The following is a 17,847-nucleotide window of genomic DNA, read 5'->3' on the forward strand; positions in this document are numbered from 1 at the left end:
TTAAAATAGAGTATAGGTTTTCTTTCAGTTAAATTCTTGGACTACTTTTAAGTAATGACCTTTGATTTTTCACTAATCCATTTAAACATTTTGGTGCATTTAAAATCTTAAAGACCACATTGTAACAAACTTACAAAGAGCACGCCAAATTGACAGGTTGTTCTTTCTACACCAAACAACTCCCCAAATTAAAGTCAGGTAAGAATCTGGTGCATATAGTTCTAGAATTTTTCTAGTCATATAAAAATATCTGTTTATTTTATTTGTAAAATGGGATCAAATTTCTCTAAGTTTTTTGTTTGTTTTTGGCTGAAGTTGATTTCTAGCAAAATTGTGATGTATGGTGGACATATTTTCAGAAAAAAGCACACAAATTTCTCTCTTTTTAAACAGCCCCCACAGCGCTCATTCTTGAGTATCAACCATATTTTTTCCAAACTCTTTGTTCATAATGGTTGATCTTAACAGCTACCACATATCAGGCTCACCTGGGAAAAGGCATTGCTCAAAGTGAGTCAGAGTTTTAAGTAAAATGCTGCAGAGAAGGTCATTTGGCATGGCTTTCTGCAGACCTGGGTCCTGTGCTTGGAGAATAGATTCCTAGGAGTGGGTCACTTCATAAAAAAACACCAGTGACGGTGGTGTTCAAGTGTATAGGAATGTAGACAAACAATACAGATTTACATAGCATAAACCCTCTCTCACTCACTGCAGGACCCATGACCTCCCCATCCCCAGGGAGAAGAGCTCCCTTTCTTCGCAGTACTATGGGGGATCCACAGGGAAGGAGAGCTCTGGGCGCCAGGGAGCAAAGAACCTGTGTCCTGCACAGCAAGGGACATGCTTCCAGGGGGGCCGGTCACTGCCTGCACTTGATCCTGATCTAAGAGGAGTTTGTATAAGAGTCAGCACCTCAGTTTTGACCACTGAACACCCAGGGGAGCCATGACAGACTCACCCCTGAGGAGTCTGAGTAGAGCATAAAGACTGCCCTGAGGTAATGATGAGGCCACATAAGGGGACACCTGTCCTGTCCCTAAGGCAGGGGGACAATGGACAGAGAAGTGAGCAGGCAAGAGCCGTCTCTGATGGGCTCTGGTCACCGTGTCACAAAATGGTGCATCTGGACCTGACACCAGGGGGCGCTCAGGGCCTGTTCCTGAGGGGTCTATGGGTGATCACATCTGGGACCAGCCACCTGGCACTGACTGGTGCCCTCTGCTCAGGGCTCACAGCTGTGACCTCCCCACCCCCTGGGGCCCACACAGCCCCACCCTTTCCCCCCTCCGTGGACATCCTCAGGCAGAAGAGCCTGACCCAGGGCCCAGTGAGGTATCAGAAAGCTGGCAGGGTGTCTCATTTGCATGGATGGACCCTCCCTCTCTCAGAGTATGAAGAGGGGAAGGGAGAGATTTGGGGGAAGCTCTGCTTCAGCTGTGGGGCCACAGAAGGCAGGACTCAGTGATGATCTCTACCATGGCCTGGCCCCCTGTCCTTCTCACCCTTGTTGCATTCTCCACAGGTGAGTGGATATGTGGACTAGGGAGGAGGCCCTGAGAAGATGGTGGTGCCCTTCTCTCCCCTCTTGTCTCTAAACCCCAGAATCACCATCTCTGTATTTCTCTGACTTCCAGGATCCTGGGCCCAGTCTGTGCTGACTCAGCCGCCCTCAGTGACAGGGACCCCAAGCCAGGGGGTCACCATCTCCTGCACTGGAGGTGGTTATTATGTGTCATGGTACCAACAGCTCCCAGGAACAGCCCCCAAACTCCTGATATATGAGAATAGCAAACGAGCCCCCGCGGTCCCTGACCGATTCTCTGGCTCCAAGTCTGGCAATTCAGCCTCCCTGACCATCACTGGGCTGAAGTTTGAGGACGATGCTGATTATTACTGCCAGTCCTACGACAGCAGTGCTGGTGCTTGCACAGTGCTCCAGGCCCATGGGGAAGTGAGACAAGAACTCCCTTTCTTATCTGCCAGGAGGGTGAACACCCCAGCAGCTGCCTGCTCAGGCTTGGCCTATGATTTCCACTTGTTCTTTTGCTGATGTCCTGGACCCAGGTTCATCTAGGGGCACCACCTCGAGTGAAGGCTCCTCCTCTCCCTTCTGTCCTCAAAGTCACTCACACAAGCACATTCCTAGACAATGGTCTTCATGGAAACAGAAAGTCCTCGTCTTTATCAGTTGGGGATAGTTTATTTCCAGACTGATTTATATTTATTTTTTTCTTCTGATTTTAAAGTAAATAAAACATTTTTTGTGCCCTGAACCTATCATGGGACTTCAGCGATATTCTTGGTGTGCTTGAAAGATAAGTCATTTCTGTTTGCATTTGCTATTATGATTTATTTAATTTTAATCAGTGCTGGCTTGTTTTGTCTTATTTTTGGATTTTTAGTGAAAAAGATACCAATTTAAAACTATAAAATTATAAAAATAAATCCAAAACCTTTGGCCACCAAAAAATCCTGCATTTAATGTTTATAGCAGCTTTATTCATACTCACAAAACCCTGAGAGAAGCCAAAAATCTGCACATGGATGTTTATTACAGCTTTATACACAATCACCCAAACAGGGAGCAAGTAAGTTGTCCTAGAAAAGGTGGCACAATTATACAATGGGATCCTACTCAGAGTTTAAAGAAATGAGCTATGCAGGCACATAGTGATACATATTAATCTTAAGTTGATATTGCTAAGAAAATGTCTGAAAAAATTACAAACTGTAGAATGCTAATTATGTCACATTTTGGAAGAGGCGGAACTTTAGAGAGAGTAAAAACATAGTTTTTTTCCCCAGGGGTTTAGAAGAAGGAGAAGAAGAGTGGAATTTGTAAATATAAGAATTTATTTTTAGGGCAATGGAATTATTCCATATATTGTAGTGGTGCATAAATGACACCATGGCATTGTCAAAAATTCTTTAAAAACTTACAACACAATGACAGAACCTTAATGTATGTGTGGAAAAAAATCATTTAAAAAATTTGGAGATCTCCTGATGGCATGCAGAATGTGACAAAAACCCATCTACTTGCATTACAAATATGTGAACCAACCTCACTGACGGGTTGGGGGAGAAAGCTGCTGACCCAAGGAACTTTGACAATGATCAGAGCCTGTAAGACTAAAAGTAAGAGAAACTGTGTACAAGCACTGTACTCTAGTTGATAAAGTCCTTCCCAGGGGGCTACAGGTGATAATTTTGGTGTTATTGTGTTGTGTACTGAAAGTGAACAATTAAGCAAATAGTTGGACAATGGTGGGAACCAGATTTATCACTATATATATATATATTTTTTTTTTATTTACCAAGAGGATAGCTATTTTCCAACTCTCTTACTTATAGGTGTGTCTATAAAATTTTGGCAGAATCAGCCATGAAGAACAGTTTGGTGAGTCCATTTGATCACAGCTAATGTACCATTCACTTATTCATCAAGGATTTGTTGAGTACCTACCTGGAGACACAGCTCTGAAAACACACAGAAAAGGCCCCTGTGTCCAGGAGCTCACATCTTCATGGTGGGAGGGAGGCCAAGGGGAACAGATGATAGCAAGTAAATAAACAGGAGGTTTCAGACTGTGCCCCTGCTCTGAGGGAAATCACATGGTGATTTGATAGAAAGTACTTGGTCAGGTGGAAGGGGTCCTAATTTAGATATGGGGGTGTCAGAAATGCCTCCCTGGGGTGCCAGGAGAGCTAAGCCATGTGAGAAGTCTGAAGAAAAGTCGATCCAGACAGGTCAGGAAACAACAGCAGATGCAAAGGCTCTGTGGCTCGGCAGAAAAGTGGTCACTGTGCGTGGAAAGGTGGTCAGCGTGCCTGGAGTGCAGAGAGGGAAAGTTGGAGAGGCAGTTGGAATCCTGTAAGGCACGGCTTGGAGGCCGTGGTGGGGGGCCTCTGTAAGGACCCTGTATTAGGTGGGAATGCAGCTAGAACTACCAGTCTGCCGTTCTTCCGCAAGTATCAATGAGCCCTGATGGATTCTCCCCATGGGCCACTGGAGTCTGACTTGGTTGAAGTTTGATTTCTCCCACTCTAATGACCTTGGGAAAACCTGAGTTTCCTTATTTGAATAATCAAGGGTATCTAGTGTTTGAAGCCAAAAGACTTGTGTGGGGATTAACTCCAGACCTCAGCCTTATGAGTTGATTTATCCTTATGACTATAAGGCAGCCATTTACAAAAGCAGCACAAGTTAATTCTTATCAGTCTACTATTTCTCATTTATTTCAATATTTTATAGTAACTTATGGACACTGATATTGTTTGTGTTTCCAGCTTTTTAATTCTTTCTTTTTGTTGTGTGTTAATATTCCTCCTCATCTCAAAATATGATACTGATTACCTATTTTTCTCTACACTATCACTGATTTATTTGTCTAAAGGGAAATTTTTTTTTTTTCAAATATGAGTTGGGACTGTCAAACACATATGAAGAGAAAGGAAAAACTAATCATGCAAGTTTTATTAAAGAGACAATACATTAGCACTTCCAAAATAAATGCCAAATTATAATTTTATTTCACACTAATTCACCAATTGTGTGTCTTATCTTCCTCACTTACTGGAGGAATTTTATTTCCCTGCTAGCCCTCCTTACGTGTCAAATCCCTTCTCCACCCTTCTCATTCCTTCTGGTCCACAGCAGAATGTAAAGGGAAATGGAATTTTAAAATATTCCATGATGTTCACGCATACTTGGTCACACACTGTTATTTTTATTTCTGATTATGAAACCCATGTTTTCCTAGTTGTTATACCTGATATTGCAAAGTATCTGATAATTTTATGGTGACATTGTGACCTTTCCTCTTCAAAACCTGCAGTTACATTGAAGCTACTCCATATAATTATGGCTTCTTAGAGCAAAGGAGGTTGCCATCCCAAGCCTGGCAGTGCAGCCCGATGTGTCGGCACCCCCAGCTCTGCCACTGCTGTGTGGACAGGGCCCAGGACTGAGTCAGTGGGAGACCAAGGTCCCCTCACACACCAGACACGGGCTCTGTGATTTCCCAGTGGACTCACTGCTGGAGAGAGGAGTGACTGCTAAGCTCCTCCAAAGAAGACAAGAAGGAATTTCACTGAGGAAGGAAGAAAGGTTCCCAGGGATGGGTTTAGATTTGAGATACGTTAGATCGCTGGGGCCAGGAGATGGAGAATACAAACATCTCGTCATTCATCCTTCAAGCTTCCCAGAGAAGAAATTTTGGACTGAGGTCATAAAGGTCACGGTGGAGCGCATTTGGTGAAAGACTTCAACACCCATCTTTCAGTGTCTCAGTCACTGTGCAGCCATTGGTGTGTGTAAGGTCCCAGGATGTGCCTATTTCAAGATCTCCCCCAGGGGACATCAGAGTGATACCAGCAGGAGGAGAGAGGAAGCTGATTTGCATGAAACACCTTTTCTTCCTAATGGGTCTGGGAAGCATGAAAAGGCACCAAGGACTCCATACTCCAGCCTAGGAGCCTAAGGAGGCTGTGTCCTGTGAGGGTCCCCACCATGGCCTGGATGGCGCTTCTTCTCGGGCTTTGCCCTCATGGCTCGGGTCAGGCAAAGGGACTCTGCATCCTTGGGGGACTCCTAAAAGCAGGGTCTCAGGCTGACCCTTGTCTCCCACAACAATCACTGTCTCTCTCCTGTTGGTTTTATGAGTGGAGTCTCAGAATGTGGCTACCCAGGATCCATCACTCTCGGTGTCTCCAGGAGGGAGAGTCACACTTACCTGTGGCCTTAGCTCTGGGTCAGTCTCTACCAATATCTACCCAGCTGGTACCAGCAGACCCCAGGCAATGCTCCCCACACACTTATCTACAACATGAACAGCCACCCCTCTGGGATCTCTGATCCCTTCTCTGGATCCATCCTTGGGAACAAAGCAGCCCTCACCATCACAGGGGCCCAGCCCCAGGACAAAGCCGAGTATTACTGTGATCTGTAGCTCAGCAATCATTTCTACAGTGATAGAATCGGGTGGGGAAGTGAGTCACAACTCCCCAGGCTCTGCCATAATTTCTACTCTTGAGTATTTCCTTTTTGTGTGCAGAGCTTAACACAAGGCCTAGGACATGTGTCTGGCATGTGAGAGGGATGTGAATCTTTGGGCCCCAAAGGGCCACTGTGGTAGACATCCACTAAGATGCCCTAATGACCCCTATCTCCTGATATTCATGCCCTTGTATGATCCACTCCCTTCAGTGGGGGCTCTACTGGGTGACAGGGGTAGTGAGTTTCAGGATTTCAGTGAAGAACAAGGAAAAGACATGACAACGAGTTGACAGTAGACCATGAGGAGTTTATTTGGGCTGCACTTGGACAGACTGTGTTAGATGGAAAATCTGAGTGCAAGAGATCTTCCAGAGATAGCCAGGAGGGCCACCCTGCAGAAGGGGAGGAAAGCAAAGGAACTCCCTGGGAAGAGGTGGGTGGAGAGGAGGCTTATACGTCCCAGGATGTCACTCAGCAGGAAGATGAGGAGTCAGAGTCAGAGCTCTAAAGTACAGCAGAAGTCTGGGGACTCTTATTGCCAATGAGGGGTGCCCTGTGATCCCCCTGGTGTTCTGCTGAATCACTACCCAGGTTACACCTCATGGGGCAAAAAGAACAGGCCAGTCCAGCCGAGCTGGGATACCAGAGACCCAATTTTAAGGCAGCTGAAGCAGCTGGAATATGAGTGGCAGAGTAACGGAGAAGAGGGAATCGGAATGAGGAAGAGTTCCAAACATCTTCATAAGGTCTCTTGAGCCTTGGGCTGAATCTTAACATAAACATATGTTGCATAAAACTTCATAAAGCAGATCAAAGAACTGTTATCAAATAAATGACAACTACTGATGGATGGTACACTGAATGGTTATGAGAGCTCACACAGGCATTGGAGACATCTGAGTTTGCACCTACCAGAGTGGAGAAACCCTGGTGAAAACATCAGCTCAACTAGTATTTGGGCTAAACTAGCCATAGAGTACAGGTTCCTTTACAGTGTCCATAACAATTCTTAAAACAGGCCTTAAAGAATTGAGCTGAAAGGCATGTGACATATGTGCATTCCAGAACAAATCTTAGCACTATAAAAAGAAAGAGCATAGAATCCAGAAATCTACAACATAGTATTCAAATCACCCAAATTTGATTAAAAAAATAACAGATATTTAAAAAGTCAGGGAGTGTTCAGGTTCAAGATGGTGATGTAGGAAGATCCTGTACTCATCTCCTCCCAGGGACACACCAAATCGACACTGCCTATGGAAAAATTTCCTCTGGAACAAAATCCCTAAAAGCTAGCTGAGTGACTGCTACACATCAGGCAAATGGGAAAAAAGAATTACATTGAAGCAGGTAGGAGAGGCTGGGACACAATCTTACCATAAACACCAACCACCCAGCATGGTGACCCACAATCATGAGGGAATTCAAAACCCGGAGCTTCTCCCTGAGGAGTGAACGCCACATAGGGCACCCCAATTTTTAAGACCTGCACCTGAGAGGAGCCCCCAAAAAATCTAGCTTTGAAACACAACAGGGCTTGTACCCATGAGACCCACAAGGCTACAGCTGAGAAACATCTGTTACAGAGCTCACAGCAGACTCACTAGCCCCAGAGCCCAGTGCAGAAGCAGCCATTTGAAAAGCACCCAAACTTTTTGTGAAAGAGGTTCATTTGCTAATCTTAAAGTGTTGGCCTGAGGGGCAGGGGCCTGCTGGAATACTGTCTGGGGACAGAGGCTTGCAGGTGCTATCTTTGTGCTCTCCCTCCTCATTGCTAAAGATGGTGGGTGACATCTTTTGTGTTTTGTTCTTTGGTGGGTGTCATCGTATGCTCCCCTCTGCCTCGCTGAAGCTGGTGAGTGTTGTCTTTGAGCTCTCCCTCTGTCATGCTCCAGAGCAACATTATCTCCCAAATGGGAGCATTTATATGCTTCTGGTGCCCTGGTTTTTGTGGCTGCCACCCAAAGCACACCCCTTGGTCATATGGCTCTGGAGGCCAGGAGGGCCTACACTCCTGGGTCCCATGGGACTGGGGTAATTGGACAGACCCTTCTTGGCATATGGCACTGCACAGATAGGAGACTGAAAGGCAACCCCAGTATTTCTGTGAAAGAGGTCTATTTACTTGTCCTGGAGCTTCAGCCTGAGGAGCAGGCTTCAGATTGAGCACACATCTAGGGGTCTATGGATGAACTTGCTCTCAAGAAATGTAAGACAGTGGATGCCATCTTTGCACTCTCCCTCTGCCTCACAGCTCACCAGCATCTCCCATAAAGGAGCTTAGACACTTGTCTGGAGCCCCATTTTTTGTGGATGCTGCCCAGGATACAGCTCCAGATCACCGGGCTCTGGTGGCCAGAGGGGCTTAAACTTGCAGTCCTACAGGACTGTATATATATTTACATACTTTAAAAGCTATCACCCATGCATGTCTGTGTTTGCAGGTTCTCTCTCCCAGCCTGTGCTGACTCAGCCGCCCTCCCTCTCTGCATCTCCTGGATCATCAGCCAGACTCACCAGCACACTGAGCAGTGGCTTCAGTTTTGGTAACTATGGGATAGTCTGGCACCAGCAGAAACCAGGGAGCCGTCCCTGGTATCTCCCGAGTTTCTACTCAGGCTAATACAAGCACCAGGGCCTTTTGTACTGGCTTCAAAGAACAGAGTTAAGGGAGAGACTTAAGGTTTTTGCTGACTCTACGGTCTCTCAGATTAGTCTGGCTGAGCTAGCTTGGGCTGTCTTCTGTGCCTCCCCCAGGGACCTCAACTCTCCTGGGGTCTCCAAATGCCATGAACACAGAATCCAGTCATGGCCATGCGTCTCTCTGAGCAGCTGCTCACTCTCCTCCATCATGCCTCATTTTAAGACCTGTCACTCACTTCATTTATTAAAGATAGAGCATCTCACGGAAGGATCACTTCTCTAGTAATCCTTTGCTCTAGGAGCAAAACCCCAAATCCATCCAGCTGCCCCTGGCCCAGCCCACTTCTGCTTCTCATGAGGCTCTGGAGAGGGTAGAGGAGCTGTGAATCTTGCTGAGCCCACTCTTGTACATTTCCCCAATAAACACTGATAGGTGGGGACACCACATGACATTGTGATGTATGCACTTGCAGTTGGTCCAAATGAGGAAAATTGCCCCTGCTGAATGTGGATTTTTGATAGAATGATCCAGCTTAGCCATTTGAAGGAGAGGAGACAGTGTGCCCATTAATAGTCACTCCCCATCCCCCCTCCACACAGCAATTAGTAACCACTAATCTGCTTTCCAGCTCTAGGATTTACCTATTGTGTACATTTAACATAAGTCAAATTATCTAATATGGGGTCCTGTGTGAATAGTTTCTTTCATTTAATTCTTTCACATAATGATCCTGAAGTTCACCCATGCTGTAGTGTGGGTATGTACTGCATTCATTTCTGTTGTCATATAATGCTCCATTGTGTGGACATACCATGGTTTGTTTATCCATTCATCACTTGATGGACATCTTGCGTTGTTTATACCTTTTAGCAATGAAGCATATCACTGTCATGTACACCCTTGTACACATTTTTGTTTGTACATATGTTTTTATTTATTTTACCATGATAACTAAGAGTGGAATTGCTGGATCATATTGTATTTCTATGACACAATCTTTGAGCGACTGGCAGACTGTTTCCAAAGTGGCTGCATCCGTTGACATTTCCACCGAGGCTGGATGAAGTTTCCATTTTTTCCACTTTCCCACCAACATTTGCAATTACATGTCTTTTTGACTATTGCCATCCTAGTGGGGTAAAGTGCCATCTCACTGTGGTGTGATGTGCATTTCCCTAGTGACTAATGGTGGTGAGTGTCTTTTCAAGTGCTCTATAGTTTTTCTCCAGATAAGAGCAGCCATAACTTAAACATGGTGAAGATTACTTAGTGCCAAACAGAGTGCTAAGTATGAATCACACACACACATACACACACATTCCATGTATTAAAGAATTAGAAATTTGAACTCAATTTGTCTGATGCCAGTGTCCATCTTATTAACCACAGTGGCATATGATGTTCTGAAATCAAATTCCTTAGTGATATAATCAACGTGAAAACCCATAATTCCAAAATACGAGTTTCCATTTCCTCTAAATATTTTTGTGGTCTCTAACGAACCGTGGGTGAGTAAATGCTCTAGTGTGCAGGAAGTTCCATTCTGCGAAATGGGCCCATCTTGGTCAGGAGCTCTTGCCTATCAGAACAGGCCTCAGCAGGAGTCTGTGACGCGGTGTATGAAGGGGGACCATCAGTTCTGCTCTATCCAGGAAAGTCCTTAGCGCAGGAAGGAGTTTCAGTTGGTGCTAGGAGCGGGGTCTTGGGCAGCCTGGTGTCCCCGGCAGAGAGACCTTTGGGTCCCTCTTGCAGGAGATACAATGGTGTGGGTCTGAGACCCTGGGACCTGCTCCTAGGCCCTCACAGGTCGGGGGTCCCAGGCAGCATGTCCAAGATCAGCTGCCCCCTCACTCTCATGAGGAGCATGGAGCACAGAGGGTGGCCTCCACATTCTTTTACTTGTTCCGTCCAGAGTTCCTGTCAGAAGGACGTCCTGTGCCTGCTCTCCCTCCAGTCCTCTAAGAATGCCTTCCTTCCTCCACCAGGGCCACAGTTCTATCTTTTGCTGTCATTTCCTTCCTGTTTGGGACACTTTACCCCTTGGGTCTGACCTCAGGGCTGTGTTCTCCCAGCTTCATCCTGGGAGGACTGTGGGATCCTCCCATTCCCTGAGGAGGGTCATCTCCAGGAGAAGCTGGATGCTCTGGGTAGTAAGGTCAGCCTCTCCTTGAAGAACCTCATTCTGATGATGTGATTACACGGGGGCTTCCTCCCCACTAGGAGTGAAGAGGAGTGAGAGTAGGGAAGTGCACAGACAAAGCCCCTCATTCACTCACAGGGGGCCTTGGGGGGACATAGCAGTGAACCAAGCTTCTAGTGGCTCCCAAATAATGCTGCTGCAGCTGACCTGGCTCTGCCCTTTGTCCTTCTGCTCCAGGGAACACAGGACAGGTCTCCTTCAAGGGCGGCTTCCTGACGGGCCCCATCCCCACATGAATCTAAACAGAAGAAGAAGGGTCTGGACCATGCTGAAGAGGCCTCTGCACTGAAAGAAGGCTGAGTTGCTCTAGACTGTACCCTAATGTGGGTGTCCTGTCTTCCCTCTCAGAGGACAGGGTGGGGTGTGGGTGGATGAGGCTCTGATGAAGGCAGCTGTCTCCTTTCCATGCTCAGTATATGAGGGAAATACACTGTGTTTATTGGGATATCAGCTGACATTGTAAAGATGACCAGACCCCAGGGATAAAAGTAGAATAGAGGTCATCGGGGGTGGGGCAGGGAGAGGAGAAGGGACAATTCTTAATAAATGGGTGCAGAGTTTCTTTAGGGATGATAAAAAATCCTGGAAATTGATAGTGGTTATGGTTGTACAACAATGTGAATATACTTAATGCCACTTAATGGTACACTTAGAAATGTTTAAAATGGTAAATTTTATGTTATGTATATTTACTATATTTTAAAAAATTTACTAAAGTTTAAAAAATATATTTACAATATATATTTTTTAAATATAGTAGTCCTGTAGTCTTTCCTTAGTTTAAGCACAATGCAAAATAAACAAACAGATGAGGAAATGAGACAAAAGCCTAAGACAGTTAAATGTAAGACTTTGAATATAAGAGAAACTAACTTTGCATTTATTCATCTTCACTCTGCCTGTTTTATCAACCTTAAATTAATTAGACCAGTGTTTCATGACTCTGCTTCTCCCACACTAATAACAAGCAGACTTATTTTTACTCTAATAAGTAAAAAGAAAATGAAAGACAACATGTAAAAAATCTTCAAACAAATCTAAAAATAGGACTGATTGATGAAGTACATGAGAATCTGCAAGGATTTTTTGTTTTTGGACGACGTGTAGATGAGATGTTAAAGGTTCTGGGAGGTGTGTTGAGGGTAAAATGGAATCAAGAAGTTTCACAGAGAGTTTAGAGGGCTGTTGTTATAATCCAGGAAAGAAGACGGGGCTGGGCCCACATTAGTCAGCGTAGAGATGAAGAGAAGCGAGTGGAATTCAGGTATTTTTTGTTGTAGAACATGCGGGCTGGTGGATTGCTTGGATGTTCAGGGAGGTGTGTGGGTGTCGCTAGGATGACTCCATGTACATGACTGCGGATGTGAATGGAGGATTAGAGCACAAATAAAAGATCAACCCTGTCATGTCTCTATCTATGCTTCGTCCAGTGTAGGGGAGAGGAAATGCATTTTTTCTTTTTTATTGCCTTATTTAAGTTTTCATTCAAAATTACTATTTGCTAACTACTGAGTGTCAGCCCTCCCCTGGGTCTGAGTGCCACAGCAGTGAGACAGCAGGGTCAAGGCCATAGACATCCTTAAGCTTTTACTCTGACTCAGTGTTGGAGAAGTTGAGCTGATGTTTTCTGTGACTCAGTCAAGTGGAGAGCGTTAAGTGGAGTCAGCACGTTAAGTACTGACAGGAATAGAGTGTAGAGGTCTGAAATCAAGGAGCAAGTACTTGGCTAGAAATATATCTACATAATTGATTGCAGTTCGTTAATGCCATTGTCACTACACTTGTGGATTAGGTCACCGGGAGAAATAATTATGTTAATGTTCATAATGGGAGTAGAATGATAGCTAATGTATAACAAGTACCACGAAGGTTCTGTAGAGTAGTAAGAAATGACGTGTGGACTGTGAGTGGAGGGCTTAGACAAGAAATCTGGGAACTTCTCTGCCACCTTCCTTTCCTTGCCACTCTCATCCCTTTCCTTGCAGCTTCAGCCCCTCTGCACTTCCCCAGAGTTCCAGCCCCGTCCTGATGCACAGCCCGCATCTGGTGTGGGAAACCCATTCACCCTGCTGTCCTGTCTTAGGGCAGTGGGTTCCTGGCTGCGTCCTGGGAGGGCGTGTCCCTGATCACCTTCCTCAGGGTGGAAGAGTAACAGGAGAAGCAGGTGTCTCTTCTAAAAATAAAAGTTTCTTCTGGAAGAATTCCCTGTGCATCGTTATTAGTGGACTGTGCCCCATCGAGAGTGAAGGTGGGGACAAGTGAAGAGGGTTATGGAGACTGGCCTGCCGTGGTGGGGAGTGATGCTTGATGAGAGAGAGAGGAGCTAGTCACCTCAGGCCCCCCACACAGAGGGTGTGGAGAGGTGTTAATGCCCTCTGCCCTCTGCTCACTGGGTGAAGGATCCATTCTCTCTGAGGGCTCAGTCACCTATGGCCCCAACCATTGTCTAAGTGGTGGGAGGAGCAGAAGGACGACTTGATGCTGAGGCGGCCACATCTCTGAAGTAAGGAACGAGATGTGGTGACACCTGCAGCACAGTAAGGAGCCCCTGGAGATGAGAGGCCCCTGCCCCTGTGTGGGGACGGGTGGTGTGGGAGGCAGAGCTGGAGTCCAGAGTCTCACTCTCTCTCCTTGCTCAGCTCTGGGATATACATCCCATTCATAGGTGAATCTGGGCTCTGAGACAGCCCGAGGCATGATGGGCCTGTCCCTGAGGGTCTGTGGGGCGATCTCAGCTGGGAAACCAGACCCTGGGGTCCTGCCTTGTGCCTTTTGGGAGAGGGAACCTGCAAACGCAGACACTCATGGGTAATGGAGAAGGGATCAAAGAGAAGCTGCTGGGAGTCTGAGCCAGAGGGGCTCAGGCTGAAGGACTGCTCCAGGTCTCTGAGGACTCTCCTTAGGGCCCCAGGAGAAGCTCCCCAGCCCCACCCCATACTCAGCTTTCACCAAATTTAGGCCCAGAAACACCAGGGGAAGAGAACACTTTGCATGAAGGGTTCCTCTCTGCTCTCCCAGGAGGAGAGAAGATAAGAGAGACTTTGTGCAGTTCTCTCACTTGTGGAGTTAAGAAGCAGACCCTGGGGCATCTCTACCATGGCCTGGACCCCTCTCCTCCTCACCCTTCTCACTCACCTCTCAGGCCACTGGCTGTGGAAAACAGAAGTGGTTATGGGGACACATAGAGCAGTTTTTCCCCTTTCATTTTGAGGACTTTCTGTGGGTAATAACCCCAGCCTCACCTCTCTCTGTCTCCACCTCCTCTGTTCCAGGGTCCTGGGGACAGTCTGGGCTGACACAGGAAGCCCCAGTGCCAGAATCGGTGGGGCAGAAGTTCACTCTCCCCTGCACTGGAAACAGCAAGAATGTTGGAACCTACACTGTGGGCTGGTACCAGCAGATTTCTCATGGTGCCCCCAAAGCTGTGATGCTTGGAAGTTCTCGGCCCTCAGGGTTCCCAGTCAGTTCTCTGGCTCCAAGTCTGGCAACACGGCCTCTCTGACCATGTCTGGGATCCAGGCTGAGGACGAGGCTGATTATTACTGTTCAGTGTGAGACAGCAGCCTTGGTGCTGTCACAGAGCTTTGGATCCTTGGGGAACTGAGTCAGAAACCTGCCCCCATTCCCCATGATCACTCCCATGACTGCCTGTGACAAATACCAGCAAAGGGGGTGACTGTGGCCAACCCCAAAGTGTGCCAGTCTGAGGGTTTGATTCTCTGAGCACAGACCCATTTTAAGGGGTCAGTGATGGTCACTCCCTCTCGTATTGCTTTTATTTAATTGCTTTATTGAGATATGAGTTATATACCATAAAGTTCACTCATTTAAACTGAACAACTCAATGGTGTTTAGTGTATTTACAGAGCTGTGCCCCAAGTTGTGGGAGTGTTAAAGGCCATGCTTCTCTATTCTAACACATCTCATATCCAATTTGTTATTTATTTCTTGATGGCTTTTACTTTAGGCCCTTCCACAAGCATGAGAAGTACATTGTCATTAGAAATATGGAATCTGAGCCCGATTTTGGCACACAGATGTCTCAGTCAATACATGTGGGATTATGGTAAAAAGGTGAAATAGTAGAAAGACCCAGGACCTGGGAAGAAACTGCCGTTTTAAACGTGACCCGCAGGGGGCATTGTGAGGCGGTGCTCAGGGCTCCATGTGGAGGGAGCTCACAGATGGTAATGTCGGGGGAAGAGGGAGAATCTCCCTCTGCCCTTTTCCTTAAGGTTCTTATGGCTGGCCAAATAATTAACAAGACAGGTTAGCAGGAGAAAATAATACCAAGTTTAATAACATGTATACATGGGAGAAAGCAGGGACACTGCGTTTCTCAACACAGTAGCAGAAATTCTTGTCTTAAATACCATGTTCAGCCAACAACAAAGGAGGATGTTGGGAGTAGGGGGAGTCAGTTACAGGAGATTACCACTAAAGCACAGTAAACAAGAGTAAGGTTATTATGCAGATTTAAGGCCTCACTTTTCACATTGATAAGTTTCTAGAAATGAGGTCATCCCCCCTCTTCCCAAATACAGAGAGGGAGATACCTTTACAAATGGAGATTTCCCTTGTAAATGATTGTCTGGCAACTCCTCGCAGGGCCATCCAGAGAATGTGGCCAGAGAGACAGAACTTCTGATAAGATGGGCTTGTTGGTGCCTTTCCTATTGTAACGTTTATCCTACATTATCTTTACAGCCATCATGAAGATCTGTTCCAGGAAGGAGCCACCATGTCAAATTCTTTAGGCAGTTAGTGGGGGAGGTCAAATGTCCCTCAGAGAAAACAATCAAGGTAAAGAGATAGATTTCAGGGTGGCCAAATCTTGATCTCCCACAGTAAATATCCAACTGACCTCCAGTCTGGAGTTGGACCTGTGCTCACTGAAAGGGAATCAACAGCTAGGGTTTCTGGGCCTTGATGAGTCTCCTGCTTTAGGAGTTTCTCAAATCAACAGCTACTTCACTGCAGGCCGCTCCCAAGGCACAACCTCAGAGCATCACTGTCCACAGGCTTCCGGCTCAGGAAGGAGCAGGGATCCCCAGGGGGTGCGGATATATTTGCATGACTAGCCTCTCCTCCCTGAGGACAGAGAGAGGGGATAAGAGATGTCTGGGGCAGCCCAGCTTCAACTCCCTGGCTATGTCCACCATGGCCTTCTACGGGCGGAAGAATATTTCCTCTACTCTCTCTGGGTCCTTCTGGCTGGCCTAAGAATTAAGTAGACATAAGACAGAATAACAGGAGAAAATCAAACAAAGCTTTATAACGTGTATACATGGGAGAAACCCAGGAAAACTGAACAACTCACCAGAATGGCTGAGGTCACCACCTTAAATACCATCTTCAGCCAAAGACAAAGGAGAATGTTGCGAGTGGAGTGAGTCAGTTATGGGAGATTACCAGAAAAAGCACAGTAAACAAGAGTAAGGTTATTATATAGATGTAAGTCCTTGCCTTCTTCACTGATAAGAGTTTCTAGAGTTTCTACCTCTTCCTGCTACAGAGAGGGAGATATCTTTACAAATGGAGATTTCCCTTACAAATGTAAATGTTTCTTACAAAGGATAACTTCTACTTGGTTTTCAGAGCTTTTCCCATGTCTGCATTTTTTTAAAAAATAACCAACCGAAAAGAATCCTCATGCCAAAGAGACACATCTTGAGGTGGCAAATTCTGATCCCCCACAGCCTGGACTTCCCTAGTCTCCCTGCTCCTCTCTCACTGCACAGGTAGGGACAGTCCTCAGAGACCTGGAGCAGTCCTTCAGCCTGAGCCCCTCTGGCTCAGACTACCAGCAGCTTCACCTGGATCCCTGCCCCATCACCCATGAGTGTCTGTGTTGCAGGTTCCCTCTCCCACTCTGTCCTGACTCAGCTGCCCTCCCTCTCTGCATCTCCTGGAGCATCATCCAGGCTCACCCGCACCCTGAGCAGTGGCTTCAGTGTTGGTGGCTGTGGCATACACCGGTACCCTCAGAAGCCAGGGAGCCCTCCCTGGTATCCCTTGAGGTTCTACTCAGACTCAAATAAGGACCATGGCTCTGGGGTCCCTAGCTGCTCTCTGGATCCAAAGATGCCTTGGCCAATGCAGGACTCTTGCTCATCTCTGGGCTGCAGCCAGAGGATGAGCCTGACTATTACTGTCTGATGGACACAGTGCTTCTCACAGTGACACACACAGATTTGGAAGTGGAACAAAAACCTAGACCCGCTCAGAGTCTTATTCCATGACAATTTAAAAATTGTAAAATAGCTGGCATATATACAAACTATAATTGGAAGTATCTTCTGGTTCATAATGAGTCTATTCCCAATTATGTATTCAATGTTTCTGAAGCCTCAGAACAAATAAAACAAAAATAAAATCAAAATAATTCATGATGACACTGAAATGTTGCCTGGTTAGTCAGGTGATAAAACCAGAGTGTGGAGCTTCCCTTTCTTCTTTTGCGATAAGGAAAATGAGCCTGTCCTAGATTTTATCTTCATCAGAGCCTGGAGACCATCCCAGCGGGTGGACAGTCTTCCACAGCATGGACCCTGATCTTTGAGGGATCAGAGAAGAGATCTTCCCTTCCATCCCAGGCTCCCGTGCTCAGAGTTGGCTAAGGCTCATTGTGTTCCAGAAATGAGGCACTAAGACGTAAGATACTAAGTGAGGACACAGGCCTGGGAGGAATTCCAAGTACAGAGTTAGCCTGGCACAGTCAAAAATACCTGAGCCTTCAGTTGTGAAGTCAGGGAGACGGCAGTTGATGAAAGAGGAAATTTGGGGCCTGAGGCCAGGTAACCTCTTTATGGGTCATGAGAGGGTGGAGGTTGTTCCCCAGTTGGTGGGAAAATGCTGAGCCTGCTCCAGGGAAAGTGGGTGAAGTAGGTCCATGGATGAGACCTTCTTACAGCTGACACCACTCAGGACCCATGGCAACTCCTGTGAGTGGTTTTCCTGAACCTACAGATACTGACCTGTGTCCTCCTCTCCTCTCATACCTCA

The 17,847-nt window shown here is 46.4% G+C and overlaps 1 gene segment (V, D, J or C); it reads left to right on the top strand.

The window, feature by feature from the left end:
* The first annotated feature begins 1,428 nt into the window (after window positions 1–1,428).
* On the top strand, window positions 1,429–12,994 carry LOC131398575 (immunoglobulin lambda variable 1-40-like). The segment is given in 3 exon segments: window positions 1,429–1,522; window positions 1,635–1,951; window positions 12,926–12,994. Coding segments are annotated over 3 exon segments (444 nt in total).
* Window positions 12,995–17,847: the final 4,853 nt, after the last annotated feature.

Source organism: Diceros bicornis, chromosome 35 (assembly GCF_020826845.1).
Source record: "Diceros bicornis minor isolate mBicDic1 chromosome 35, mDicBic1.mat.cur, whole genome shotgun sequence".
In the NCBI taxonomy this organism is placed as follows: Eukaryota; Metazoa; Chordata; class Mammalia; order Perissodactyla; family Rhinocerotidae; genus Diceros; species Diceros bicornis.